General features: G+C 34.4%; 5 protein-coding genes across 7 annotated transcripts in view; 2 read left to right on the top strand and 3 right to left on the bottom strand.

Moving 5' to 3' along the window:
• The window catches only part of LOC125833615 (uncharacterized), a 182,522-nt gene that overhangs the window by 1,546 nt on the left and 153,377 nt on the right, over window positions 1-27,599 (bottom strand). For both annotated transcript variants that reach the window (XM_049512779.1, XM_049512778.1), the window contains exon 2: window positions 2-43. In XM_049512779.1, coding sequence (XP_049368736.1) covers window positions 2-29 — 28 coding nt within the window. In that variant the 5' untranslated portion in view covers window positions 30-43. The remainder of the gene's footprint in view (window position 1; window positions 44-27,599) is intronic.
• On the top strand, window positions 1,633-7,324 carry LOC125833617 (DNA-directed RNA polymerases II, IV and V subunit 8B-like). Its single transcript, XM_049512781.1, has 5 exons — window positions 1,633-1,699; window positions 4,720-4,825; window positions 5,477-5,631; window positions 6,133-6,221; window positions 6,864-7,324. The coding sequence occupies exons 2-5, from the start codon at window positions 4,753-4,755 to the stop codon at window positions 6,979-6,981; spliced, it is 435 nt and encodes a 144-aa protein (XP_049368738.1). The 5' UTR covers window positions 1,633-1,699; window positions 4,720-4,752; the 3' UTR covers window positions 6,982-7,324.
• LOC125833550 (BTB/POZ domain-containing protein At5g17580) lies at window positions 7,689-9,775 on the bottom strand. The gene is made up of 3 exons (XM_049512713.1): window positions 9,741-9,775; window positions 9,485-9,554; window positions 7,689-9,308 (listed from the first exon to the last, which is right to left on the bottom strand). Exons 1-3 carry the CDS (start codon window positions 9,773-9,775, stop codon window positions 7,689-7,691), a joined length of 1,725 nt encoding a protein of 574 aa, XP_049368670.1.
• On the bottom strand, window positions 11,687-12,972 carry LOC125833616 (kirola-like). The gene is made up of 2 exons (XM_049512780.1): window positions 12,786-12,972; window positions 11,687-12,155 (listed from the first exon to the last, which is right to left on the bottom strand). Exons 1-2 carry the CDS (start codon window positions 12,970-12,972, stop codon window positions 11,884-11,886), a joined length of 459 nt encoding a protein of 152 aa, XP_049368737.1. The 3' UTR covers window positions 11,687-11,883.
• On the top strand, window positions 24,086-26,168 carry LOC125833620 (uncharacterized). 2 transcript variants are annotated; one of them, XM_049512785.1, is made up of 2 exons: window positions 24,086-24,156; window positions 25,783-26,168. In XM_049512785.1, exon 2 carries the CDS (start codon window positions 25,798-25,800, stop codon window positions 26,056-26,058), a length of 261 nt encoding a protein of 86 aa, XP_049368742.1. In that variant the 5' UTR covers window positions 24,086-24,156; window positions 25,783-25,797; the 3' UTR covers window positions 26,059-26,168. The 2 variants fall into 2 exon arrangements, with proteins under 2 accessions (XP_049368742.1, XP_049368741.1); XM_049512784.1 differs by having other exon boundaries at window positions 25,794-26,094.

Genomic DNA, 27,599 nt, shown 5'->3' with positions numbered 1-27,599 from the left:
CCTTGAATTTTTTCAAGAATTTGTCCCATGGCTTAGAGATAAGATCAGTATTGAGTATATTTTTGGGATGAAAAATAGTAAGAATGATTGGAAATGGAGAAGCTTACAAAGTCTTGCAAGTTACGTCAGATTATCGAAGCCAATGTGATGTTGTCATGTGGCACAACAAACGTAAGGCTCGAGATCCACTTCAAGTGCGGTATTATTATATTATATATACAGAAAGTACGAAAAGGTCTCTCTTAAAGATTTTTTTTTTCCTTGGATAACTAATAAATGAGCCATAAAATTAAAAATAATTTCATATTCATACTCTAATTCAAAGTAATTTAAGAAATATTCATTCTCTAAAAAAAAATAAAAAAATTATAGCTCATAATCCATTCATTAAGATTGATAATTTTTCATATCAATTAATCGAAATTTTCAACCTTAATAATATCAATGCAATATATATATACTGATTTAGTATCAGTTAATCAAAATTATCAGTCTTAATGAAACCAATACAGTAATATATATATACACACACACAAGTTAAGCGATTTTTTTTTTTTTTTTTGTGTGGTGGGAAGGGGGGTATATAGTGTAATTATTTAGTTTTTTTTTTTTTTTGGAGGGGTGGTTGGGGGTTATATAGTGTAATTATTTAGTGGGGTATGAATGTAAGAGGTATATGTTTGTAATTATTTTGTTTTTATGGGGTATTTACTTAATTTTCCCTTTTTCTTTCGGTGTCTCGTATCCACATTAAAAATCGATCAATTCAGATTCTCATTAGGTGGGGCCCATTCGAGAGTAGGCTTTCTGTCAAGTATTTTTCGAGTTTCATTAAATAGATTCTCATCGGATAGGAGCTTATTTGGGGGTATATCAGTTTCTTTATTTAGTTATCTTTTTATATTCAATACTTGAAACTGTGATCGTGAATTAAGAAAGGAACAATCTCGTCTACTACACCATATCCCTTTGGTAGTATGTGATGATTGTTACTTTAATTAAGATTTTTTAAGAAATATTTCGCTAATATGTTTGAGCTAGTAAGTTAATCAATCTAACTTATATTTACATATTGAATTTCAATATTTAAAAATATTATTGATTATTTAGATTTCATACGTTAGTTTAATAGTATTACAATAGCAAAATTAAGAAGTATATCATGCTCCCCCCTTAGTATAGCTTAATTTGCTTACTACTATTTATTTTAAATTATCAATTAATATCAAGAATAATTATTTTCACGACCTCCATTCAGATTGACTAAATCACACCAGTATTTCCTGCATTTTATGATTTATGCTGAAAGGTTATTATACACAATCTTACTGCATATATATTTAAAAAATTGTTTTTAAAGCTTGAACTCATGACCTTTTATTAGTCGAGCGCGCTAACTGCAATCAAATAACAACACTAACTATATAAAAATAGAAAATGTTTTGAAAGATGCCGACCACCTTCTTACTTTGATCCTATGCCAATTTTCTTTTTTAAAAATTGAGTGCGTTGGTTAATTGTTTAACTTTGTTAGTTTTAAGGACCAAAAGGATCAAAATTAGAATAAAGCTACAACTTAGGGACTAAAATCACATAAAACAAAACGCCAAAACCCACCTTAAACTTCAAATGCTTAAACCCTCCTTCCTTCTTAGGTTCGCTGCTACATCAACCTAATTATCTCTGAAATTCAGCAGGTTGGCTCTCTTTTTCTTTCACTTTTCTTGAATCTTGATTATCTATTGTTTTTTTAGCATCACTAGTCCAAATTTGTATGATTCTTGGTTACTTTCATGGCAAAAAACTTGTTAATTTGTTGTGAATTGTCACAACATTGAATGAAACGGGTGATTGTTTAGGATCCATATAGCTGACCTAATTAGTTTGAGATTAAGGCCTTGTTGTTGATTTTTATTAGTGGGTAAAAAAGTTTGGAACTTGGGAGAAGAAATTAAGGTATAGTTCGAGGTTACCTTAGAGGTCAATTATTATGAGTTGGAAGGCTTTTTACATGACCTAAAATGTAAATAGATATGCTTGGTATATGTTCAGCATTCTTTTTATTGTAGTTGATTTTCTTCAAGAAATGAGGGAAAGTACGGTAATTTCTTAAACTAGAGTGTATTTGTAATGCTTTAGTTGTTACAATACTATAAAAAGGATAATGGGAATCACGTATGCGTCAAGCTTGCGTAGGTGGGACCTGGGAACTAGTAATGTTACTAAAATTTGTAAAGAATATTCCCTTCGTTTCAATTTGTACGTCTTATTTTGACTTGACGTGGAATTTAAGAAACTAAATGAGACTTTTGAATTTTGTGGTGTTGGATTAAAGATATGTCAAATGTTTTAATCTTGTGGTCTTAAACATGTCACGTGGAAAATTTGGAATTAAGGAGTTGTTAAGAAGGGAAAGAGTCATTCTTTTTGAAACGAACTATAAAAGAAAGTAGGTTAAAAAATTTGAAATGGAGGGAGTAGCTTATACCTGTGATCATTAATTTGACGATCTTATGAAATAGTATATCACAATTCTCGATTTGTTTGTGTGGCTACTCTTTTGGAGGAAGTGTTTAAGCCTTGCATTGGTGGAGGCAGCACATACATTGTGGAATTAATCGAGGTGTACCTAAGCTGGCCCGGACACCGGAATTATAAGAAGAAGTGTATAAGCTTTCTGTTACATCCTTTTTTAAAACTAATATAGAGAAGTAAACTTCCTGAGTCATAGTAATTTGAACTTGAAAGTTTTTCATCGCTAAATGCTGGGAATTTGATATTGGATGATCACCGGAAGTTTACTGATTTCCCTTTATTTCTTATTTAGTTAGGTTAAACAAGAGATGAATAAGTTCTGAGCCAATTGCTGGTCTGAACTGGTATGCTGTTAGGTCAGTTGCTTTTTATAGATTTATAGATTTTACAGGAATAGGTTTTGGAATGACAAGGGAGGGGTAGCCTAGTGGTACGGACCCTGTGCTCCAACCATAAGGTTGGGGGTTCGATTCATCAGGAGAAAGGTAAAAGGGCCGCTTGTAGGGGTTTGGGAGGGGGGAAGAATCTGGGATTTACCATATCAGTGGAATTAAAAAGGTCGTGGAACAGGTTTAACACGTGGGCGAGTTATGTAAAGGTATTTACAATCTAAGTTACGTGGACTCGTCATTTTTGTTGCCGCCCTGTGTCGACATGAGACGGGTGCGGAATATGTGTGGGGTTCGGTCAACCCATATCGGGTACTTTGATCAGAGTCCATGGACAAGTTTGGGGTAAAATTAATATTTTGATAAAAGATAAAATAGATTTAAGAAATGAGAAATGTCATACCTTCAAATATTATAGTCCTTTTGTCTCTTTTTTTAGCTTTTTCCTCTTGTTCAACATTCGATGCTTCATGTTTCAAGCCAAGCAGATAGAAACTAAGAATTCAAGCGGTCGTGTTCTGACTTTTGGTAGACAGTAGCAACGATCTGTAAGGAGAGTTGGTGGAAGGTCTTGAATGACATCCTTTTTCTTTTTTGAGGGGAAGAACCTGAGAGCTTGATTGAAGAAGTTGGGTTCAAGGGAAAGACGACCTAGAAGATCTTTATAGCTCTATTTTATTATTTTGGATTTTTTAGCCGAATCCACATCCATATCCATACCTGGATCCACACCCCCGTATCATAAAATTTAAATTTTGCCGAATCTGACCCTTGGATTTGCACATGTGCCGAACACCCGCACCCGAGTCCAAGCAACTTAGTGATGACAATTATGGTGAAAAGTTGCAAACTTCTCTCCGAGAAGGATGTTTTTTTGTTTCTGAGACAGGTGGAAAGTTGTAAAAACTTGATGTAAGAATTAGAGAAATAAAAAACTGGAAGGGCTTCCCTTGGCTTAGTTCTTGTTCTTGTGCAGCTTATTTAAGTTTAGAGGAATAGTATAGATGTTTTCTTCAGAATGGGGTAGTTTGGATTTCAAGATCGTTAGATTGTTTTCTTCTTTGGGTACTGATCTTATCTGGGTAAACATTTATAAGTTATCTTCATTTATCTGGTTATTATAGCGTGTTTACAAGATTTCTAAATATTACAGATACTTGTGCTGGATAACTTCAGTCTCTTTTTGCTTTGCAACTTTCAGGTTCTTTCTATTTTTTTCCTTTTCTTGTTTCTATATTCTATGTTTCTTTTTCACCTGATGTGATGGTCAGTTCTTGATGGGGTATTTCTCAACTTAAGAGGCTTAGCTTTATGATGAAGTAGAAAAACTTGTTAAACTTGGTCAAAGTCTGCTGTTTGTTTCTGTTTGGAAAATTGCTGAGAGGTTGGATGTCAATCTCTCTGAAGATTGAGAAGGTTCTTTGTTTGGTGTTCCCTCTTTTCTTTTTCTTTTCTGATATCCATTATATTATCTCTTTAGATACTCTGTTGTAGTGATTTGAAAACTGATCTGGCCTGTGCTTTCGGAAACACATCCTGATTTAGGCATTTTTTAAATCCTGTATTAGTTTTAGGATGTTGCTGACTTCTTGTCTTTTTCTATTTTCTCGTAAAATATTGAGAGTAGTTAACATATCTCTCACGTAATGGATAAAAGCTTAGTCAATTTTATCAGAGATGTCCAATAATATTATTTACTGCAGAAATCAATTTATCTCACCTAATTGATAAAACATTAGACATGTATGATTGTCATTGATCATGATCCTCTTTTGGATTCTTTTCCTTCTGTGACGACGTTGTCTCTTCGCGAAGCTTACCTCTGGAAATGGATGCATTTCACTTTGACGAAATCATTAAGGTGGTGAAGGTGGATGCTGATGGCAAAAAGTATGACAAAGGTAATACCTCTTTCATTTACTCCACATGACATTGATATTACATGCAATGCTTTTAAGAAACGCTATTACCATGACATTGTTGTCTCCACAGGATTCCTCTGTGCTATCTTCCTGTATTCTTCTCCGAGCTCACATCTTTTCCCTGGAAAGGGAATATGTGGAAATAAATAGGAAAGAATTGATAATTTGATATCTCCTACTGATGCAGCCAGTTAGAGGAATTCCTTGAGATCCCCTGTGTTGGAACAAACGTTTTTTTAAGCTGTGCGCTTCTGTAGAGAAGAAGACGATAATTAATTGGAGCCATTAAGAAAGAAACAATTTTAATGTTAGAATGTCATTCAGTTTTCCATCTCAAAAAAAGAATCAGTTTCATGTTAAGATCATTCTCAAAATCAACATTTGCTGTTAATTATTTTATATCTGGATTGCTGTCTTTTCTAAATCCACATCAAGTTCTCTTAACGTAAATGAGAGCTACCTGTGTATTTTGCTGGGAACAGTATGTTTGTTTTGATTTTGTTCTTGTAAGTGATGATAGATGTGTGGAGAGGCAAAATTATTATCAACTATCAACTTTTCTGATGTTCTGCTGTTGTATTCCATTTCTGTATTATTGATTTTTGGACTAAAGCCTGTCGATTTCTTTAGTTTCTCGCATAGAAGCAGAAAGTAGTGATGGTGCGTCATCAATCCAGCTAGATATCAACTCAGAGCTATACCCTATGAAGCGAAAAGAGTTGTACAGGATGGTTATATCAACTACACTAATGGAAGGGTCGGCTGTCACTAGCTATCCTCCTGAGGTATTTGTTCCGTTTAATTATTTTGAATATTAGTGCATGTTCCTCGTTAATTGTTTTGCAAGGACCATTTGATGATATAGAAATATGATAATCTTCTCTCTGTGCTATGGTAGATATAATCTTTTATAAGATTTTAGTAGCCTGCTTGGTAAATCCATAAATCTTGTTTGGGGTGGAAGTTGTTGATTTTGGTCTTGTAGTTGGCTATCCAGACTACGCATTATCATTGCTGTAAATTCCTGGGTAGGTCTCCTTTTTATTTTCTTTTTGTTTGATGATCTCCAAATTGAAGTAAAGGTATTTATGAAACCAATCATTTTCTTGAATTTGGATAACTTTCATTATTTCAAAAAGAAATGTTGGAAGCTTCTTTTTATTAATTTGATTTTGCTACTCCAAGGTTTTTTGGCAACAGTAATGTGTTGGTTGGGAGGTGTGGCCACCAAATTTAGATTTTCCTATACTGGCTAATGGCTATGCATTTAACTTCTTCCATTGCAGGGAAAATCTCTTATTGACAAATTTGAATACATCGTGCATGGGCTGGTATATAAGGTCTCAATGGAGGGATCAGGAGCTGACAAAAAAGTGTATGTACTCGCTCGTCCCATTTCTTCAATGTATTGGTTTAATTTCTAGATCTATCTATAAGCTAGATGGAAAAAAAAAGAAGCAGCAGCGCAGGCAGGTTTGCAGCAGTCCACTAGCTAAATTTCAACTTTGAATTACATAGCACCCACTAATTCCACTATAGTAGTTATTTTCCCAACAAGTCCAATCTCGTTGGTCAACATTGCCCGATCTCTCACCATTTCATCATGCAGCAATGGTGCCAGATATTTTATTTGGATTGGAAAAATGATTAGTTAAGAATGGAAAAGGGGAATGTCAAATTCACCAATCTTTCCCTCTCTTCTAACACACTTAACCGTCTCTTTATACTTATGTTCACAAAAAGATTTTTTTTCTCTTTATTTTTTTCTTGTATTTATTCTCCAGTTCTTGATGAACAGACAACTCCAGAACTCCGGGCCTGTTGTCAATTAACACAACTAAAAGCTCCCTTCAGTACGGTTGTAGTTTGTAGAATGATTTAAAACATCTCGTGGCCTCTCATAGGAAATAAGTTTGTTCCTGTAACGTTTCTCAGATTTTCAAAAGTCAGTAAGTTTAGAGATTCAAACTCTTTGACAGTCTATTGATTTGTTCATTTTTCCTTTTCCTCATGTCAGGGTGGTTTATGTCTCCTTCGGAGGACTCCAGCTGATGCTGAAAAGTGATGCCCTCAAGGTGCAGAAGTTTAAGCTTGATCAGAAGCTCTTTCTTCTTCTGAGGAAGATGGTGAAGTGACTCCATTTGTTGCTCTTGAATCTTTATGGAGCAGAGACTGTGTAGAATCTTTTTAGATGTGAAACCTATGCTGTTGAGCTGCATCTTTGTTGGAGAAATTATGTACAGTTCTGAACTTAATTAAGATGCATCGACTCTGCTCTTGGAAGACATGTTTGTTTTGGAAGTGTTTGCTGGAAAACAGCTCTCTGTGAACAAACTTATGTTAACCATTTTGGCTTTGTTGCAAAACTTGCAATGAACAAGTTGGTTATATTATCAGTATGCATCACATGTGAAGATAACTGTTTGTGTACTGTCATCTTGGCGTTGTTGCAATGAACAAGTTGTCTGCACTTTTGCTCTAAAATATGGTTTTAGGCCTTCCATGTAACTGTTCTTATTCTTATACCATACCCAAGTCTATGCAAGTGTGTGCACTGAGTTAGCCACCTAGAATTGCAAATTGGTAAAAGTTTTTTTTGCTTTCCTTGTGGGAGGAAAATTCATCTTTACGTTCTATAATGCATGTTGATGTTTAACTTTTATTTCTTCACAAGCAATAGGTAACTTGAACCTGCAAATTATCCGTGAATAAGAAACAAACTTATAGATGGCAAAAATACTTGCCTTTTCACAAGCTACACAGAAGCATTCATGAGAAAGAAAACCTAATGACATTCAAAATCATTTATGTTTTAAGAGTAATGCATATGGAAATGGAACTTCTATTTTGGAGGATGGACTTTTTTCTTCTTCACATGACAATTTGGCTCATGCAGGCTTGTCATACAACCAAGCTTCCTCTTCATTTCTTTCCATATGCTTGTTTTCCCCTTTTGATTCTTGTGTTGGGAACCACCTCTTTGAATTTTCCTTTTCATCGTATCACATTCTTTCTCCAGCTCAACCACCTTGCTTCCCATCTTTTGCATCTCTGCTTTCATAATTTCCTCTTCATTGCTGCTAGTCCCCCTTGCATCTTCCTCGTCGTCTTCCAGCTTCAACAATCGGTTATCAGGACCCCCTTGTATCTTCTTGGACACAGTATCCTTCAACTTCAGCTGCACAGAAAACAGAATCTGCACCATCACTCGAACTGGCAGTTTTTCGTTATGTGCAGCATGCTCAGAGGCTTCAGGAGACATTTTGCTGCAATCTAACACCCTGCAAACCTCCTCCCTTTCCCAATCAGTGAGATATCTGTGCTTGTCCAAGTATATATCAATTGCTCTATACATACCATCCGAATTTCTGTTAGTTCCTCCTGTTGCTGCTTGTGATAACTCTGCTAGTGATAAGAATGTGTTCAACTTTAAATCTATGTCACTAGAAACCTCAGCCAAGAAGTTATCGACAAGTTCTGCTACCACGACTAGGCCAGATTTATCTGTGCTTGCGTAATTGCTGTAGAAATTCTTCAATATCCTTTTCACACTTTCAGTGTCATACCGCTCTTCTTTTGCATATCCTTGTGCAGGTATTAAGAGGTCCTTCACGGTTGCCTGGTCTAGTTGCTTTCCTATTCTAATCTCCAACCCGGTTTTGCATTCAGTATGAGCATCCAAGATTATCGCGGATTGCAGCATTTGAGAGAGCAAAGAAATGGGGATTAACCCCCTTTCTTGAGGCAACAGTCTTTCCACTGCCTCAATGATCACTCTTTGAGAATTCTTCTCATAAGTTGACGGATCATCTTCTTCTCCTTTAGTGTCCGAAAAAACCCATTTGTTGAGATAGTGAAACAGAGATGATGCCACGTATTCCAGAGGGACTTTTCGATGAACCATTGCATGAATTATGGGCTCGTAGAGAGCAATGGAAACTAGTGTCAAGTCCTCTGATTTCCAGTCAAGAACAAAAAGTCTCCGCCTGACATTTGGCTTGTAGGCATTTTCATCGTTCTCACTGTCATCATCTGTTGTTGTTACATTCCTCATCGGCTCTCCAAGTAGACTTGGATCGTGCATTACCTTGGCGATGATGGACTCAGCACATGCATCAATCAAGCCAAGATCCGCGGCTCGTTGAAGAATGTTTTCTGCAGATTTGAGGGCTTTAATACTCTTGTTCCAGCTAGGAAGGACAGTGTTTTGAAAGTAGAAACAAGCCTTCTTTGTGAGGTTATTGGTGCTGTGAATCTCGGACATTCCAAGATAGTGAGCGAGACAAAGTACTTTAATGACATTCTCAGATGACAAGTTTATGTCAAAGCCATGACAGAATCTTGCTACAATCTCAAAAGTTTCAGAATCCGCAGGAATATCTCCTAACAAATGAGAAAAATCATCTTCAGGATTCTCTTTCAGTAATGCAGCTAGCTTTGAAGATCTTGCAGCCAAAAGTTCCTGTAAGTTCAACACAAGGAAATGGCATATTAAGACTCTATTTATTTCCTACTAAGTACTAAGACTCAAACTCGAGACTTTGAGGGCTCCCAATCATCCCATCTAACTTGAGACACATGAATAACACACGCTTACACTAGAAGATATCTGTGATGGAGGATGATAGTAATTCTCACCCTATTCAAAGAGAATGGCAATCCACAAATGTTGAGCTGAACACCTGATGATGAAGCATGCATTAGTTTCCTGAAAGGAAGGATAAAAAAGAAAACAAAACAAGATTAAAAAGTGTAATAAGTGAAAAATATGCTTTTTATGGGCTCTTTTCGCAGAAAGTCACTTTCTGTGAAAAGAGCCTATAGTTGAATGATTTTATGTGAAAACAACTCACAGTTGAGTGACTATCTGAAATATTATCTCGTAAAGTTTTACCTGGATGAAGATCCTATGCTTTTGCTTTTGCTCATTTTTTCATATTTTTGTTGTTTCCAAGTCATTAAGAGATCAATTTTTAGGCCCTTAATTTCAGGCTAATATGTAGCTTTTAGTAGATTTTGATTGCTAGTACTCTGATCAACCTGCAAAACATATAGCCAAAAGTATAAATTAAACTATTTTATGTCTTTACAGTAACGTTAAGGGATCGTTTGGTTCACGTTCTAGTTTATGCAAGGATTACGAACTAGAATTACTATACCATGAATAATAATACATAGATTGTCATTTGTTGAGTAATAATGCAGAGATTATTATAAAATGTACAGTAATATAGGGTGTGTTGAATATGTAAGCTCAATATTTAGTTTTTGATGCTCTTTAACACTTTTTGTGGATTTGTTCTTCATTTTCTTTAACCATACGACTTTCATCAAATATAGCGTTCCACATAATTTTATATAGTATCTACAGATCGAAAATATAATTAAAAGAAAAAACATGCATCATACAATAATAATCAGCCGAATGAGTGCATAAAATTGATGAAATCTTATAAGTATGTTTAACCTTTTGGGATTATGATTTTAGGAGCATAACAACAAAACATACCTGAAAAATCTTGAATATTTTTCTTCCTTCTTCTTGTAAATGTAAATTATAAATGAGAAATTAGAAAGAGAGATAAATTAAAAAGAATTAGTGTGCAAGTAATTGAGGTATGACTTTTTGTTTAGTAGTTGTTTAAGTGTTCAATATTCAAACGTTCAAAACATAATATTTGGAGATTCTGTTAATTAGAGTTTCATTTGGAGATAAACACTCCAAAAACCCAACTAAAATCTCCTATATTTTAGGAACGGCTCTCAAATATTATAGCCTTTTTTTTAAAGAAAAATATATTTTAATATTTCTCTTATAAACAATTTTATAAAAAATGTTTCTACGTGGATAATCCTATTTTAAAGTACATAGTTTTGATAGAAACAATGATTGCTTTCTTTCTTATTTTCTTTTCATTCAGTGAGTTCAATATTCACATTGGCGCCAGATTCATTTAGATTAGCGCTACGTACACACTACTTAGGACTTGAATTCGAAAACTTTGATTAAGAAAGGAGGAACAGTCTCATCTGATACACCACATCCATTAATAATACAGTGATTACTTTATGAAAACAATATAGAAATATTTAACCGCCTTTCTAAATTTGATGTGAATTATTAGTTGTACTTTTGAATTATTTATAGTTTTCATTGCCTTTGAACTTGTCTATTTGATAGTCAGGGATAGGGTTGTTCACGATTATGGTTAAAAAAATCAAATGGAATCGCAATTCGAACCAAACTGATTAAAAAAATCGATAGTTGGTGTGGTTTGATTAGGTTTGGTTTTAAATTTTGAAGATCGATACTATTTAGTTTGGTTTTGATTTTGGTTTTGCAAAAAAAGCCGCAAAACAAACCAAACCAAACCGAGAAATTATATACATAAATTTTATAATTATATATTATTTATAAATAAAATATAAATATTTTATTAAATTTTAATTAACTTATAAAAATGTGTCTTTTAACATAGCTTTCCAACTTTGAATGTGCGTGCATAAGTAGATACTTAAATTACTATTACATTAAGCAAAAAGACACACAAATCGTCATACGTGACATAAATAACGTGTTAAGCTTATCTTCCATCCATGTTAAGCTTACTAGCATCCTCAATCGTCTTCCAATTCACCATAGTACTTGTGATCTTTGACTTGTAAATCAGCTAACTTATAGACTAAATTTAAATGCCAAATTATAATGGAAGATAAATATTTGCTTTGAAACTTAAATAATTAGTGTATTTAGACTATTTATGATAATATAAGAATATATTTGATCCTTTTAAAAAAAAATACCACTATATAAATTAGGAAAGAGACAAGGAGCAATAATATATAAACTTCATATCCATGTTTTATTCCACAACACAAAGGTTACATGAGAAAGACACAACAAACATCAAAGATAAAAACCAAATAAAAAGTACACAACCAACATGGATTATTTTTCACCATACTCTCAAACAACAAACAAAGCATGCATGAGGCATTTATGTAAAGCTCACATGCATGCATATAAGATGGTCCCATCAATTCATCTTGACATGGTGATCATCAACAGCTTTGGTCATACCAACAATGAAGTCCAACAAATTTACTAGTTCAGGGACATTCTCATTTGGCCTTTCATACTCTATTGTCCAGCTTACCAAATCGATTTCGCCTTTTGTTTCGATATGAAGAGTTGACTTAAAATTATCATATATATCCACTACATCTCCTTCAAATTCTTTGAATGTGAGCACCTTTTTTTCATGATCTATAGTTTCAATTATCTGCTTGGAGATCTTCTTTTTTCCTTCTGCCTTACAAAAAAAAAGAGTTAGATAACCATAAGAGTCATTAAGAAAAGTTGAGTGGTTCTGGGTTGGTGATTGTGAAGGTGGGGAGAAGACAATGTGACTTATATAGAACACCATAATGGGTGGTGAGATAGACCGTTAACTTAAAATGACACTATGAAACTTGTTTTTTCCTCGTTTTTATTAAACATATATTTTAGATAAAAATATATTTCAAAATATAATTTTTGATCAACCAAATACTAGAAAACTAGAAAATATTTACCAAAAAATATTTTCCTCCATACTGAACGTGGAACACAATCTAGCTTGGACATAACAAATCAATAATAGATGCATTTCATCATTATTAGAAATATCATCTTTCCTTGGGTATCACAATTAGCTTGGACATAATATTTTATTGGTATTTGGAGCAAGTAAATGTGACATTAACATAAAGGAAAATGATTTCATAAACGGAGAGTAGAGGTTGGGCTAAGATTTGAAGCTAATGTGTTTTGAATTTGTCACCAAACTCACTACCTCGTGTTAGTTATTGAGTTCACACTTAAATATTCATACATATTTGTTTCTCCTTCTTCGACAAACAATATTTTTGTTAGGAATTTTTTAAATATTTAACTTACCAAAGGTATACATCCAACAAATTTTGGATCCAACTGTTCCAATGACACCATCAAGAAGTTCAAAACCTTGTACATGCAAAGGGCACATAGAAGAGATATGGTGTGGTTTATTTGTAAAGACATCATAAAACACATCCTTGTTAGCCTTCATTTCTATCTTGGCATACAACACAGACTTTAGACCCATTTTACTAAAGACTTGGGAATAAAAAGATGTAGTGACACTATAGGAAAATTGTAGTGGAGTAGTGTTGATATCCTTTACAATGATTATTCAACAATATATATATACTAGAAGGGGGAAGGGGGAGTTTTTTTTTTTTTTTTTTTAATTCAAAGATGGTATAACATCCTAATTAGGGGTGTTCACGGGTTGGTTTGGATCGGTTATTGGTCAAAACCAAAACCAAACCAACTTCATCGGTTTTAAAATTATCAAAACCAAATATAATATACATTTATCGGTTTGGTGGTTATCGATTTCGGTTTGGTTTGGGTCGGTTATTTGGTTATTAACCATACACAAAAATAAAAGAAATAATTCATTCAAAATGTGAAAAAAGTGACAACAATCCATTCAAAACGAAAAATAGTTAGAATGACTTAAATTACCAAACTTACGATCACTAAATTTACTATCAATAAAACTTTAAAATTTACTATATTGGCCTAGAAGGAAGAGACAATAACATTTTTAGTCCCACAAAGAATTGTCATAAACACTCATATACATGAAATCAATAAGATAAATGTTTTCACCTTGGGCATTTTTACTTTCAATAAGTAAATTATAAAGAAATTTTAATGAAAACATATACAAGATCATTAAAATTGTTTATAAAAACAATATATTAAGTATGTATATTAATAAAATATATGTATATGATTCATCGGTTTGGTTCGATTATTTCTTCGGGTTTTTCAAATAAAATCATAACCAAACCAAATACTATTGATTTTCAAAAATCTAAAACCAAACCAAACCAAACCAAACCCACATAAAATCGATTTTATTTTCTCGGTTTAGTTTGATTTTTCGGTTTGGATCGGTTTTTATTCAAACCGTGAACACCCCTAATCCTAATCATGTCCTTACGACTTATTTTTTTCTTTTATTTTTTTTATGTATATATAACTACATTTGTCAAGTTGTGACGGTAGACATTAAAAATTTGTGGAAATCTGCACGTGTTCAATTTTAATTCGGACTTTACAAGATGTATTTGATTTCAATTAGAATTCTTAAAGACTACTCTAACCCTAAACCCTATAGCTTATGCCTATATAAAAGATATTATATTTTCTTAAAGATACATCTTGAATATTCCGCAATTTATTAAATATTAATAAAGAGATCAAATTCAAATCATCCTAGTTCGAGAAATACGACACTAACAGTCCTTGGATCATGGAGAAACCTTATGAGAAAAGAATCAAGGGAAGAACAGAATTGAACCCATATTGATTTATCAATAAAATATTCTTGTTTCTTCCGATTTTATTTATCGTTGATTTATTTTTCATATATTTAAAATTGTGTGAAAATAAATTGGCATGCCCACTTGGACCAAATCTACCCTTCATCTCCTCTCACAAATCAGATCTGCAAATCTGAAGCCACAAAACTGCAAAGCTGGAAGAATGAGTACTTCAAACCTCGTCTTTGAGTTTCATCAAGTCTACACACCAACAAGCCTTGAAGCAGGGGTATTTTTAGACATTGAAAATTTGTGGGACTCTGTAAGACATATTCAATTCTAGTTGGAACTCTATAAGAAGTATTCGATTCTAGTTAGATTTCTTGGAGGCTACTCTAACCCTAAACCCTAGTTTATGCCTATGAACGGTATTATATTCTCTTAAAGAGGCATCTCGAATATTCCACAAATTCATGAAATATCCATAAAGAGATCAAATTCAAATCATCCTAGTTCTAGAAATATGCCACTAACGACTCTCGAATCATGGAGAAATCTTATGGGAGATGAATCAAGGAAACAAGCAATATTGTATCCATATTGTTTTATCAATAAACTTGTGTTTTCTTATTTTTTTGTGATTGTAATTTATTTTCTATCACTTTAAAATTTGTTGCAACTAGTGACATAAATCTTATTTTCATGCACTTGTAGCAATACTAATATATACTATGCAATTATGTTTCAACCACTTTTACCACCGATGCAATTATGTTTCGACCACTTCGATGCAATTTTGTTTCAACCAATTCTAAAGGATACTATTTTCTTTCTAAAAAGAAATGATTATAATGCAAAATGAAGATCTAGGCTCATGCATTAGCTAACGATAAAATTTTCATTTGAAAGAAAGTGATGTTTCAAGTGAGCATGCAAAAAAGACGAGATTTTTAAATGTTACGTGGGACTCATCATTTTTCAAAAGACAAAGTTCGTTCTTTTTTAATAAAATGGTGATGCCTTTTATTATCGTCTGAAAATTATTGGAGAATATATATATATTTGATTGGTATCTGTCTTAATCTGATTTTTTATTTGAGTAGTTTTTTCTTCGACAAATTGCTTATTCATTGCCTTAAATGGTTAGTGAGCATGGAAAAAACGATAATATTTTTAAAAGTTACGTGACACTCATCATTTTACAAGACAAAGTTAGGTCTCTTTTAATAAAGTCGGTTTGGATCGGTTATTGCCTTATTGGTCAAAATCAAAATCAAAACCAAACAAATTTAATCGGTTTTAAAATTATCAAAACCAAACCAAACCAAACCAAATATAATACATATACATTTGTCGGTTTGGTGTTATCGGTTTCGGTTTGGTTTAACTCGGTTATTCGGTTATTAACCATACACAAAAATAAAGGCTTAAGTCATTTGCGAATCTCTAAAGTTGTCCGCATAATTTACTCAGACACCTAAACTATGACTAATACCTATTGGACACTCTAACATTAATGAATATGTACTTATTGAACACAAAATGATAATAAAGCTTTTAAAATATTGTGTGAGTAATTCAAGCACACTGTCTTGAAAAAGTAACAAATAAAACTTCAACACGTGGCATATGGGCCCAATCTAATGAATTTTCAATTGGGAAAATTACGTGGTTAAACAAACTTATACTACTTAATTACTCATCATAGCTATAGTTTGCTATAATTACCACTCGCGACTAACATTATACATTAATTATGTGGGCTGACTTCGAGTTTGTATAATTAGCCACATTTGTATATGTATAATTCGCCAGAATATACAAATACATATGTATAATATACAATTATCTAACTGATATACATATACAATTCACCTCTCTCCCACTCTCTGCCCTCTCTCGCTCGCCTCTCTCCTCCCTCTCCCAATCTTGCTCCCCTCTCTCCTCTCTCCCCCAATCTCGCTTGCCATATATACAAAGACATATGTATAATATACAATTATCTAACCGATATACATATACAATTCACCTCTCTCCTACTTTTTTTCCTCTCTCGCTCGCCTCTCTCCTCTATCTCTAGTCTCGCTCGCCTCTCTCCTCACTCTCCCAATCTCGCTCACCTCTCTCCTCCCTCTCCCAATCTCGCTTGCCATATATACAAATACATATGTATAATATACAATTATCTAACCGATGTACATATGCTATCACCTCTCTCCCACTATTTGCCCTCTCTCGCTCGCCTCTCTCATCTCTCTCCCAGTCTTTCTCCTCCCTATAACATGTAGCTACGAATTGTAATAATCAAATTATAGCTACGGAGAGTAATTAGGCTATTTTTGAGTGGCTATATGTGAAAGTTCCTCGTTTCAATTTTAAAAAAAGTTTCAACCTTTAATAATTCAAAAAATTGATTAACAAAAAGAAGAAAAAAGAAAATTCCTCCCCCCACCCCCCACACAAACCCACCCACCTTTCTTCTTCTTCCCTAAATGCCGACCATCCCGACGCCTCCTGCGGCAACAAAAAAAAAAGGAAAAAACACAAATCTCTCCCCACCCATGTAATTATTTGCCCTTTCTTCTTGTTCTTCAGCCGCTGTTATCCACCATTTTCTATTCCTCCGAAGAGAGTAACTTTTGTTTTTCATTTTTATAATAAACTATGGGCTATGAAAATTAAGTCAAATGCAAATAATGAAATAAATTATGAAGCATGATAGATTAATAGAGTGATTATTGGGATTTTTGTGAAAAATAAGTCAATGTTGATGAATTATTTTGAAATCGATGACGAAGAGAAATCCAGTGGATTCAAATGAATTATATTGAATTTTCTGATATTATTTTATAACTTTAATAGCTGGTGATGTTGGTTGATTGAAGGGACCGGAAATAGAGATGGACGGAGGTTGCCGTCCGAATTTTTTTCATTCTTCCAAATTCGATTAGCAGATTCAATTTTTTTTTATAAAGAGAGAAAAATAAAAATGAAGAACCAAAACAAAGTTTAAAATGGTTAAAATGGGGTGAAGAAGAAGACCACTGTTGTATAGTCTACAGGGGTGTGGGTGGGTTTGCTTTCTTTTTGGGTATTATAAGACATTATTTTAAATAAAAGTTTATTTTTAGTTGTTTTAATTAATGCATGCTGAAAACTTTTGTAATCTAACTACTCGAATTGAATTGAGAGCTTTCTAGAACAAATTCACATTGTTACTAATGGCAAATTTTCATTTCAATCAACTGATCTTTTACAGAATAGAACTGAACCTATATAAAGGAATTTCTCATCAATTAACTCACACGTGAATCATATGTTTTTAACAAAATGAATAACAGAAAGTTAACAACCTAACAACTTGACTTAACTGCCTAGCAACTTGACAATTCTATAGCTTAATACTCCCCCTCAAACTGTAGGGTGAAAGACATCTAACACACCAAGTATGGTCAATAGGAAGTGATGTTGAGCAGAACCTAACCCCTTGGTAAAGATATCAACAGGTTGCATAGCAGTGCATAGGTATTGAGGACTGATAAAATTTGATTTCACCTTCTCACGGATGAAGTGACAGTCAATTTCTATGTGTTTTGTACGCTCATGGAACACTGGATTCTCTACTATTTGGATAGTTGATTTGCTGTCTGTGAATACTAGTATTGGACTTGCAACTGGACAATGTAGCTCATTGAGTAAACCAGCTAACCAAACTAACTCTGCAACTAGAGCTGCCAAACTCCTATATTCTGCTTCAGCAGAGCTTCTACTGACAGTCTGTTGTTTTTTGGACTTCCAAGAAATCAATGAATCTCCAAGCCGTACCATGTACCCTGTGACTGATCGCCTTGTATTAGGACATGAGGCCCAATCTGAATCACAATATCCAATGAGTTTTGAGGGTTCAGTTCCCTTTTTCAGCAAAACTCCAAGTCCTGGAGACTTCTTTATGTATCTCACAACTCTTAATGTTGCTTCCCAATGTGAAGTTTTCGGATGTTGCATGAATTGACTTAAAACTTGTACACTGAAACAAATATCAAGCCTAGTAATCGTCAGATATAACAGCTTCCCAATTAACCTCTGATAAGGTGTAACATCATCTAGTTCAGGATCAGTAGAGCCACCAGTATGTTGATCATATTCTAGACTGGTAAGTTTATGATTGAATTCTAAAGGAGTGCTCACTGTTTTGGCACCACTCAGACCAACTTCTGAAATAAGTTGCAATGCATACTTTCGTTGATTAAGTAAGAGTCCATCTTTGGATTTCAAAATTTCTATTCCCAAAAAATATCTAAGATTTCCCAAATCTTTCATCTTGAAGTTCTGATTCAAAGTGGCTTTGGCTTCTTGAATCAATTGAGAACTGTTTCCTGTGATCAAAAGATCATCTACATAGACCAAAATTACCACTAGATCACTTCCAACTTTTCTTATGAACAAAGAATGATCATGAGCACTCTGAGTGTACCCTGCTGCCAACAGAGCTTCAGTAAACTTGATATTCCATTGTCTAGAGGCTTGTTTTAAACCATACAATGATTTCCTCAGCTTGCACACTTTACTCTCCCCTTGTCTTTGCAAGCCAAGAGGAAGATTCATGTAAATATCTTCAATGAGATCACCTTGTAGAAAAGCATTATTAACATCCATTTGAGACAAATCCCAGCCATATGAAGCTGCCAGTGTAAGAACTGTCCTGATTGTAACCATCTTTGCAACTGGAGAAAAGTCTCATGGTAATCAAGACCTTTCATTTGTGTGTATCCTTTAGCAACTAAACGAGCTTTGTATCTGTCCACCTCACCATTTGCTTTATACTTGATTTTATACACCTACTTTGACCCAATGGCCTTTTCACTGGGAGGCAAGTCTGCAATAGTCCAGGTACCATTATCTTCCAATGCCTGAACTTCTTGATGCATGGCTTCAACCCATAATTTGTCTTGAGAAGCCTCATGGTAAGACTGAGGCTCTACTACTGCAGAAAATGCATGTAAATAATTCTGATAATCAGTAGAGATGTTGTCATAGCAAACATGATTTGTTATAGTATGAGGATGAGACTTTTGGGGCACAATGTAGTCTTTAATCCATACTGGTGGTTTGGTAGCTCTGCTAGTCTTTCTAGGACCAATATTGTCTTGTTGAATGTCATCTGGATGCACAGGATTATCAACAGGTATAAGGTCAGCTTCTGCAGGTTCCACCATCATCTCAGCTTCTGCAGGTTCCACCATAGTCTCATGTAATGCATTAGTATGAGTAGAAGTAGGAATAAGTGATGCTGGCTGCATAATGGGCTGATTATAGTCATGTGTACCTGCATCATCTATAAATGGTGATAATAAAGGATAAGGTCCCTCATCTGCCTTCAGAAGCTTGAAAGGAAACACCTCCTCTCTGAAAACCACATCCCTGCTAATAAACACAGTTCTTGTATCCAAATCATACAGTCTATATCCTTTTTGTATGGAAGAAAAACCCAACAAGACTGATCTCTTTGCTCTAGCCTCAAATTTGTCTCCTCTGGGCAGTGTACTCGCAAAACACAAACATCCAAAAACTTTAATGTGTTCTATACTAAGAGGTTTCCCAAATAACACTTCATAAGGAGACTGTCCATCCAAAACACCAGTAGGTAATCTGTTAAGAAGATAGACTGATGTTTGTATACAATCACCCCAGAATCTACTAGGCACATAAGATTGCAACTTCAATGCTCTTCCTACCTCCAAAATGTGTCTATGTTTCCTTTCAACCACACCATTTTGTTGTGGTGTATAAGGACAACTACTTTGATGCACAATGCCTAATGAAGAAAATAAAGTATTAACTTGACTATTGAAGAACTCAGTACCATTGTCTGATCTCACGGTCTTTATTGAACAACCAAATTGATTACAGATCATAGAAAAGAAACTTTTCAATACAACTCCTACTTTTTTCTTGGACTGTAACAAAGAGACCCATGTAAATCTACTGTAGTCATCAACTATAGTCAAGAAGTAATGATTTCTATCATAGGTGGGATGCTGGTGAGGACCCCAGACATCCATGTGCATAAACTGAAACAAACTACTGGATTTAGTTATAATAGAATGAAACTTCAGTTTACATTGTTTGGCCAAGGGACAAATCATGCATTCTTCTTGTATACTAACATCTACTTTATTCTTCAAAATGGAAATGTGCTTCATTACTTTCATAGAGGGATTCCCCAATCTGAGATGCCACAACTTCAAATCTGTCATTCTCTTGTTTGTAACTACTGCTCCTGCTACTGAGAGTGCTTCATGCTTGAGAATGTAAAGACCTTCTTCTTCCTTACCAATCCCAATCACCTCTCCAGTACTGAGAGCCTGCATTGTACATAGGATAGGATAAAAAGACACCACACAATTCAGGTCCTTAGTCAGCTTAGAAACTGACAGCATACTGAATCTAAATTCTGGTACATGTAGCACATTTTCCAGCTTGTATTTTTCCAAAATCACTGCATTTCCAATGTGATCTATTTGAATTTTATTCCCTGTAGGCACTTGCACTTTATTAGGATTTGACTCTGTTAGTTGTTTGCAATCGTGAAGGATCTTATCACAATAAGTAACATGATATGTAGCCCCAGAATCAATTATCCACTTCAAATTTGCTACATTCATACTATCATGTTTAACATTCATACCTGCAATTGCATTTGCTTTACAACTTCCCGTGGGCTGAGAAACCATCATCTTCATCACTTGATCATAATGTTCCTTTGTGAAATAACCACTTGGAAAATGGAAGTGAGCTGATCCTGATGCTACTGCGGTTCCTCCTCCTGAAGTAGATGGGCCAGCTTCAGCTGTTGATACATGAGCATGAGGTATGTTATCCTCATCAGTAGACACTCTTCTTTTGCTTTTGAAATCAGTAGGAAAACCTACAATCCTGTAACAAGTCTCTTTTGTATGGCCTTTGTATCCACAGTGTTCACAGATCACACCTGATTTCCTTCCTTGTGAGATATGACCTTGATTCTTCTTGGACTGAGAAATATTAGGTGGATACTGAGAATTTTGTGACTGATTATTGAATCTCGAACCTCTTCCTGCTAGCATAGTCATTGGATCCTTTCCTCCTTCCATCAAACCTAGCTTCCTTTGGCTTTCCTCTTGAATTGCCATTGCATAGGCTTGATTCACACTTGGAACTGGTGAAGCAAGCAGAATTGAACTCCTGACTTGAGCATAACTCTCATTCAATCCTATTAAAAATTGCAATAACCTCTGTTGTCTAATGTGCTCAACATGAGAATTCGACTCCTGACAGTCACATGATGGAGATGGCACCATAACATCTATTTCATCCCATAAATCTCTCATTCTAGAGTAGTATGTAGTCACAGAATCTGTTCCTTGACTCATCATACTGATCTCCTTCCACAGGTGAAAAATTCTAGTCAAATTAGATTTATCAAACCTCTCCTTGAAGTCGCTCCAGATCTTTCTCGCACTTGATGCATACACAATGCTGGTTAACAGCTCTGGTGCTACTGTTGCACTGATCTACGATAACACAACTGCATCACACATTTCCCATCTAATTGCCAAATCTCCTTTGTACGTGCTCTTAACACATGTGCCATCAACAAATCCAAGCTTGTTTTTGACTAGTAGTGCAAGGCGCATTGATCTACTCCACAGTCCGTAATTCTCCGGACCTGTAAGTTTCATTGGAATTAAGGGAACACCAGGGGTATCAGATGACTGTAGATGCAAAGGATGATTGTGATCGATTTGTGGATCAATTGTTGTTGCGTCTGGGTTTTTCACCATTGTTGCAGTGTTATTCACCATTGTTGAATCTTCAAGCAACTAACCGTGAAGCTCTACAGACTTTCAATCGCCTGCTCTGATACCATGAAAACTTTTGTAATCTAACTACTCGAATTGAATTGAGAGCTTTCTAGAACAAATTCACATTGTTACCAATGACAAGTTTTCATTTCAATCAACTGATCTTTTACAGAATAAAACTGAACCTACATAAAGGAATTTCTCATCAATTAACTCACACGTGAATCACATGTTTTTAACAGAATGAATAACAGAAAGTTAACAATCTAACAACTTGACTTAACTGCCTAGCAACTTGACAATTCTATAGCTCAATACATGCCAAGTGTCATTAGAAGGAAAAAAGGTACAAGTTTATTATTAATAATTAAAATATATAAAAAAAAATTGGGACCTATTCACGCCGTTGCTGTGAAATGAGATGCACTTATTTTGCCACATTAGCATTTTGTGCTTAATAGACACATGTTTTCAATAATTTAGGTGTTCAATAGGTACAAGTCATAGTTAAGGTGTTTAAGTGAATTATGCGGACAACTTTAGGGTGCCGCAAATGACTTAAGCCTTTATTTTTGTGTATGGTTAATAATCGAATAACCGAACTAAACCAAACCGAAACCGATATCGATTAATGTATATGTATTATATTTAGTTTGGTTTGATTTTGATAATTTTAAAACCGATTAAGTTGGTTTTGTTTTGATTTTGACCAATAACCGATCCAAATCGACTCATGAACACCCCTAGTCAGGGATAATTTAATTCCAGGTCACGTAACTGCCACGTGGAATATTTTGTCCTCGTGGTATTTTTTTTAATCAAAAAATATAGCATACCCTTTTTTTAAAAAAATCTTTTAAAGTCATATTTTTTGGGTCAAATTTTATCAAACAAAGCTTATCAGGAACTTCATTATTTAGGCTTATTAGGATAAAATGATGAAGTGCCAGTTAATCTTCTACAAGTTTGATAAGAAAAAAGAAAAATCCACAGTTATGAACAAATACTAATTGCATTTTAAAAAGATATAAAAATAAAATAGAAAGTTTTGACTTCATTGTTTTGGATAAATTATTTATTTGATTTAAAATTATGGAGGCCCAAACAAGTGTTCCTTACAAATTTTACATGAAAAAGAAAACTATACATTGAAACAAATTGTCATTACTTCTAAAGAACAAAAAAAAAGTATATAACATCTCCATTATTATTATTTTTGGTCCACGGAAAAAATACTTGAAGTATTCAATAATTAACCTGAGAAGATGATGTTGAATATCCTAGTCCTTAATAAGCTTGACAACAAGGAGATAGTTTCCAAATCTATTTCTTGGTAGTCCATTATCTTCGCTATCTTTAGCCTTTTTTTAATGCTCCACAATTTTGTACTGAGGCTAGATAGGAATTTCATCAACTACATGAGTATCCCAACAACTATTTTCCTTGATTATCTCTAAAGAATTCTTCAAAAATGGTATCTTCTGACACAGAGGCATGATCGAAGCACACCCGTTCAATGTGCTACTTTCACGATATGCTATAGTCCTGGGTGTCTTTCAGTGGTTTTCTAGCCTTCGAAGAAGTCGTGTCCGCCCCTTTGTGGGGGTCCCGACTCCCGACCCCTATGAGTGATGAAGGCTTAGGCTTCCTTTTTTGTTTTAGGGTTTCTTTATTCATCGTCGGTGGCTTTGACCCTTCCTTCGCTTACCGGAGAGAGGCTGAATTCAAACACACCCAAAATTCACAAGAATCGTACGAGCATCTATGGAGCGTAGCAAGGACATTATCTTTCCCGCATCGTCTTTTAGAAGGGTGGCCCACATGGTAGATGGGGGGGGGGGGGGGGACTAGCCTCTGATTAAAAGGTTGAAGAGTCATAAAGTAATAGTGTAAAGTTTAAGGGGTCATTGCTGTATTTGGCCTAAATTTGGGTGAGAATTAGACTTTTAGATCAAACTACAGGTATGAAGTGTGATTTTCAAATCTTTTGGGTGCATACGCGTAAATATATAAATGCTTCCTCATTTGACATTACAAATTACAGTAAGCTCTCTAAAGCTTCAACCAAATTGCCGGCAACTGTTGGAATTTTCTCCGGGAAGCAAAAAAGTAAGCTGTTCTCAAATTTTGTGTTTTGCATTATAGACAAATTCCTCTTGATGGGTTTCCGATTCTTGGAGAAATTTCTTGTTTTAGCATCAGCATTGACTACTGCCTACAAACTGTTTGATGATATGCCTAACCCAATTGCCTCCTTCAATTATTAAATACTTAGTGTTTGATTTAATAAAAATGGACCATTATAAATTGAGGGTATGTTGCATTTTCTTTTTTCATCCCTTTACTCTTAATGGTTTGCTCAATTTTGTTTTGGGCCAAAATAAACTATTGAGTATGATGCATTCTGTTTCATTCTTTGGAAGTAATTGGTTTACTATGATTCTTCTGCTCAATATTGGGCTACATTGTTTCCATAAGCTTACTCTGTTTCAGATGAATGTGAATCTCCATTTGTATAATGCAACTAATGGCATGAAAGTAAGAAATCATTCTAAAATTTGTCTTTTAGTAAAGATACTATGGATGAAACCATGTAATAAGTTGTTCCACCACCTGGCAGATTTTGCAAGGGAATAAACTTACTCTTTCTGTCATCAACAAACAACAAAAACATACCCATTGTAATCTCACAAGTGGGTCCAGGGAGGGTAGGATGTACCTAGACCTTACACCCTACCTTCTTTATGGGGTAGAGAGGTTGTTTCTGATAGACCCTCGGCTCAAAAGAATAGTTTTTGAAGCAGGATTGCAAGAAAATATAACACTCTTTCTATCATCCAAAAGATAAATAAATAAAAAGAAGGTTTGAATGCATTGCATTAGTTTATGTTTGTCTGATTCCAGTTTATTTGGTTATTCCTTCTTTAAAAATTAAATCTAATAAATTTTAGTTTTAAAAAATAGAAATAAGTACAAAATAAAAAAGATAACTTTAGAGAAAGAGATTTCTTTTTGTTATTGTTGTAAATAATGGAATAGCAATGTGTTCAAAGACATTCCAGTTGGTTTTGAAATTAGATTCAGGAATTATCAGTTCATTTGAGGGTAGTAAGATGGGGAAACTAAAAGTTTTAGAACTTGTGGTTAGATTTTCAAATTGGCCAACCTATTTTTAGATTTTACTTTATGGGTTATGGTATGCAATATGAAAAAGACATGCTGTTTATAGTGTTAAAGTTATCTTTTGCCATGTTAACCAATTTCTTGTAGTACAATTGGTGATGATTATATCAAGAGAGCTTCAATTTTGTTCATTGTAATTGTTTTTCCTCAGTGATGTAATTCATTCGGGTCTGTAATACTTAATAGTTTTTCTTATTTATTTGATTCATCTGCTCATTAGCTGTATTCTTGTTTCTGTTTATATTCCTTAACTAGACTTAGGGAAATAATTAGAATAGTCAGGTAATGGTGTTTTACACGTAACTCGAGGATGCCAACACCTTCTCCTTGGGTTAACTTAACCTCCTGAACTTAGAATCTCAAGTTAGTAGACTTTAGGAGTCATTTTGAGGGGTTGTCTTTCTCTTTTCCTTTATTTATAATTACTCATTTAAACAAAAAGTAAAATGAATTAGGTGACCAGGCCGCTCCAAAATAATTAGGATGGTAAAACCCTTAGGAGATACCATTTTGTCGCGCATATTTAACCTTTTCTTTATTCTTAAACTCAAGGTGTGCCACAGAGAAATGAGAGGAGGGTTGATATGGGCTACAGCAGAGGACTTGGCAAAGAATAGAGGAAGAGTTCTGTCTTTGTATAGGCAAATCTTGAGGAGCCTTAATTCACCTGCTTTGCCATTTAGCTTAGCAGTTAGACTTCAAAAGAAAGCTGAGGTCCGTGCCATGTTCATGTTGGGTTCTGAGGAGCAATCTCTTCATAACATTCAAGATCTTATTGATGCTGCTGAATACTCTCTTTCCATTTTAAGAAAAGGCGAAATTCCATAGCACTTTCAAGTTTATCAATAAGCCCGGACAATTTTCTTGTGAGTGCAAATGTTGTTGAAGGATCTTTTGCATGTTCTTACATTTCTTTATGCATATATAAAGCATACTGTTTCATTCAGCTGAACTTGAAGTGTGTTAGTTTTTCTTTCCTGCACAATGGTTCTTTCTAAAGTACGAGTATCGTCAAATGAGAATAAATAAAACAGCATTCTGATGAAGAGAACAAGATAAATAACTCATAGAATTCTAAGGTAAATAATTAAAGGACAGAACAATAATTTCTACTTGATAGCATGTATATGCTGTCAGCTGCTTTGCACGTGAGCTTTTGTTAGCTGTAAAGATGGATCAGCTACACAAAAAAATTGTTTGGCGCTTTCTTGATCTAGTAGTGTATTTTGTTCACACTTGGAGGTTGCTATAAGCTTGTTGCCATTGTTTTGTTCAGGCAAGCTGTTATAGTGGGAGGCTTGGGGCTACTTCTTTTTGAAACTAGGGGTGGTCCGGTGGTAATCACATAAACTGTCAATTTTGAAGGTTCCTACATTTTTCTCACGGGGTTTGCATCAGTTGAACTTTAAAGTATATGATGAACAAAATTTAGCATATTTGGATAACATTGATAAGATGATCAACTACTTTGTAGGTAACTAGCTACACTTGAAATTCCAATTACAGATGGGATTCCAAGCTTATAAACTCATTGCAAACTTTATGCATGTGAATTAACTTCAGCTTCTGCATTTCTCATAGTTTTCTGTTTTTGGCAACTTTACTGTAATTATCTTCCTATTTCTTCATAAGTAATAACACTTTCCTTGTGTACAACTCTTATAAAACGGTAATAACATTTCTTTAGGGGTACATGTACATACATGATGATTTATTTTCATACGAGTTGCAAACTGTTCTAAATACTGACATGTTCGAACAGGTTTGAAGCAGCCCGTGTTTGATTCTAGTACTAGCAACTTCAAGTCTTTGATGAAGATTTCTCTTGTGCAACATGAGTCTCTAATCATCTCCAAAGAGGCTTCAGCTTCCTGTAAATTATTAGTCGTATAGTATATGGTTTTGGAGTAGACGATCTATGACATTATTTTGCCAGAGACTATTCACACGAGGATGTCAGTGTGCTTCTGAATGACATACAATTTTTGTCCCCTAAATACAAGCTGAATTACAAAGACGGAGAACGACATTTCCTTGTTCCTAGAGATGTTTAGATATGATAAAACAAAAAGTTGAGACCTGAGAATTATTAGTACTTGTAGTGATTTCTTCTGCTCTGGCCTGTCAAAGTGATACAGATGTGTTTTATGTGCATCCCAAAGTTAGTACTTTTGCTTTGGTTGATACTTGGCTCGACTGTTTCCTGTTGTTAAAATGGTTAATTTTTCGTATTAGATGCTATGGTTTTTAAAAATCTGGACAATGCCTGTTTTTAAGCTTGGAAACTTATTTTAGAAAATTGGGTTAAATTCATACTGATGGTTATTAGGACATCACCCCAAAACTATCCTATCGCTCACAACTCATAA

The sequence above is a fragment of the Solanum verrucosum genome, unplaced genomic scaffold, assembly GCF_900185275.1.
Source record: "Solanum verrucosum unplaced genomic scaffold, falcon-dt-bn FXZP01000307.1, whole genome shotgun sequence".
Taxonomy (NCBI): Eukaryota; Viridiplantae; Streptophyta; class Magnoliopsida; order Solanales; family Solanaceae; genus Solanum; species Solanum verrucosum.
Note: the sequence above shows the minus strand (reverse complement) of the source record. Positions and strands in the feature narration are given on the sequence as shown.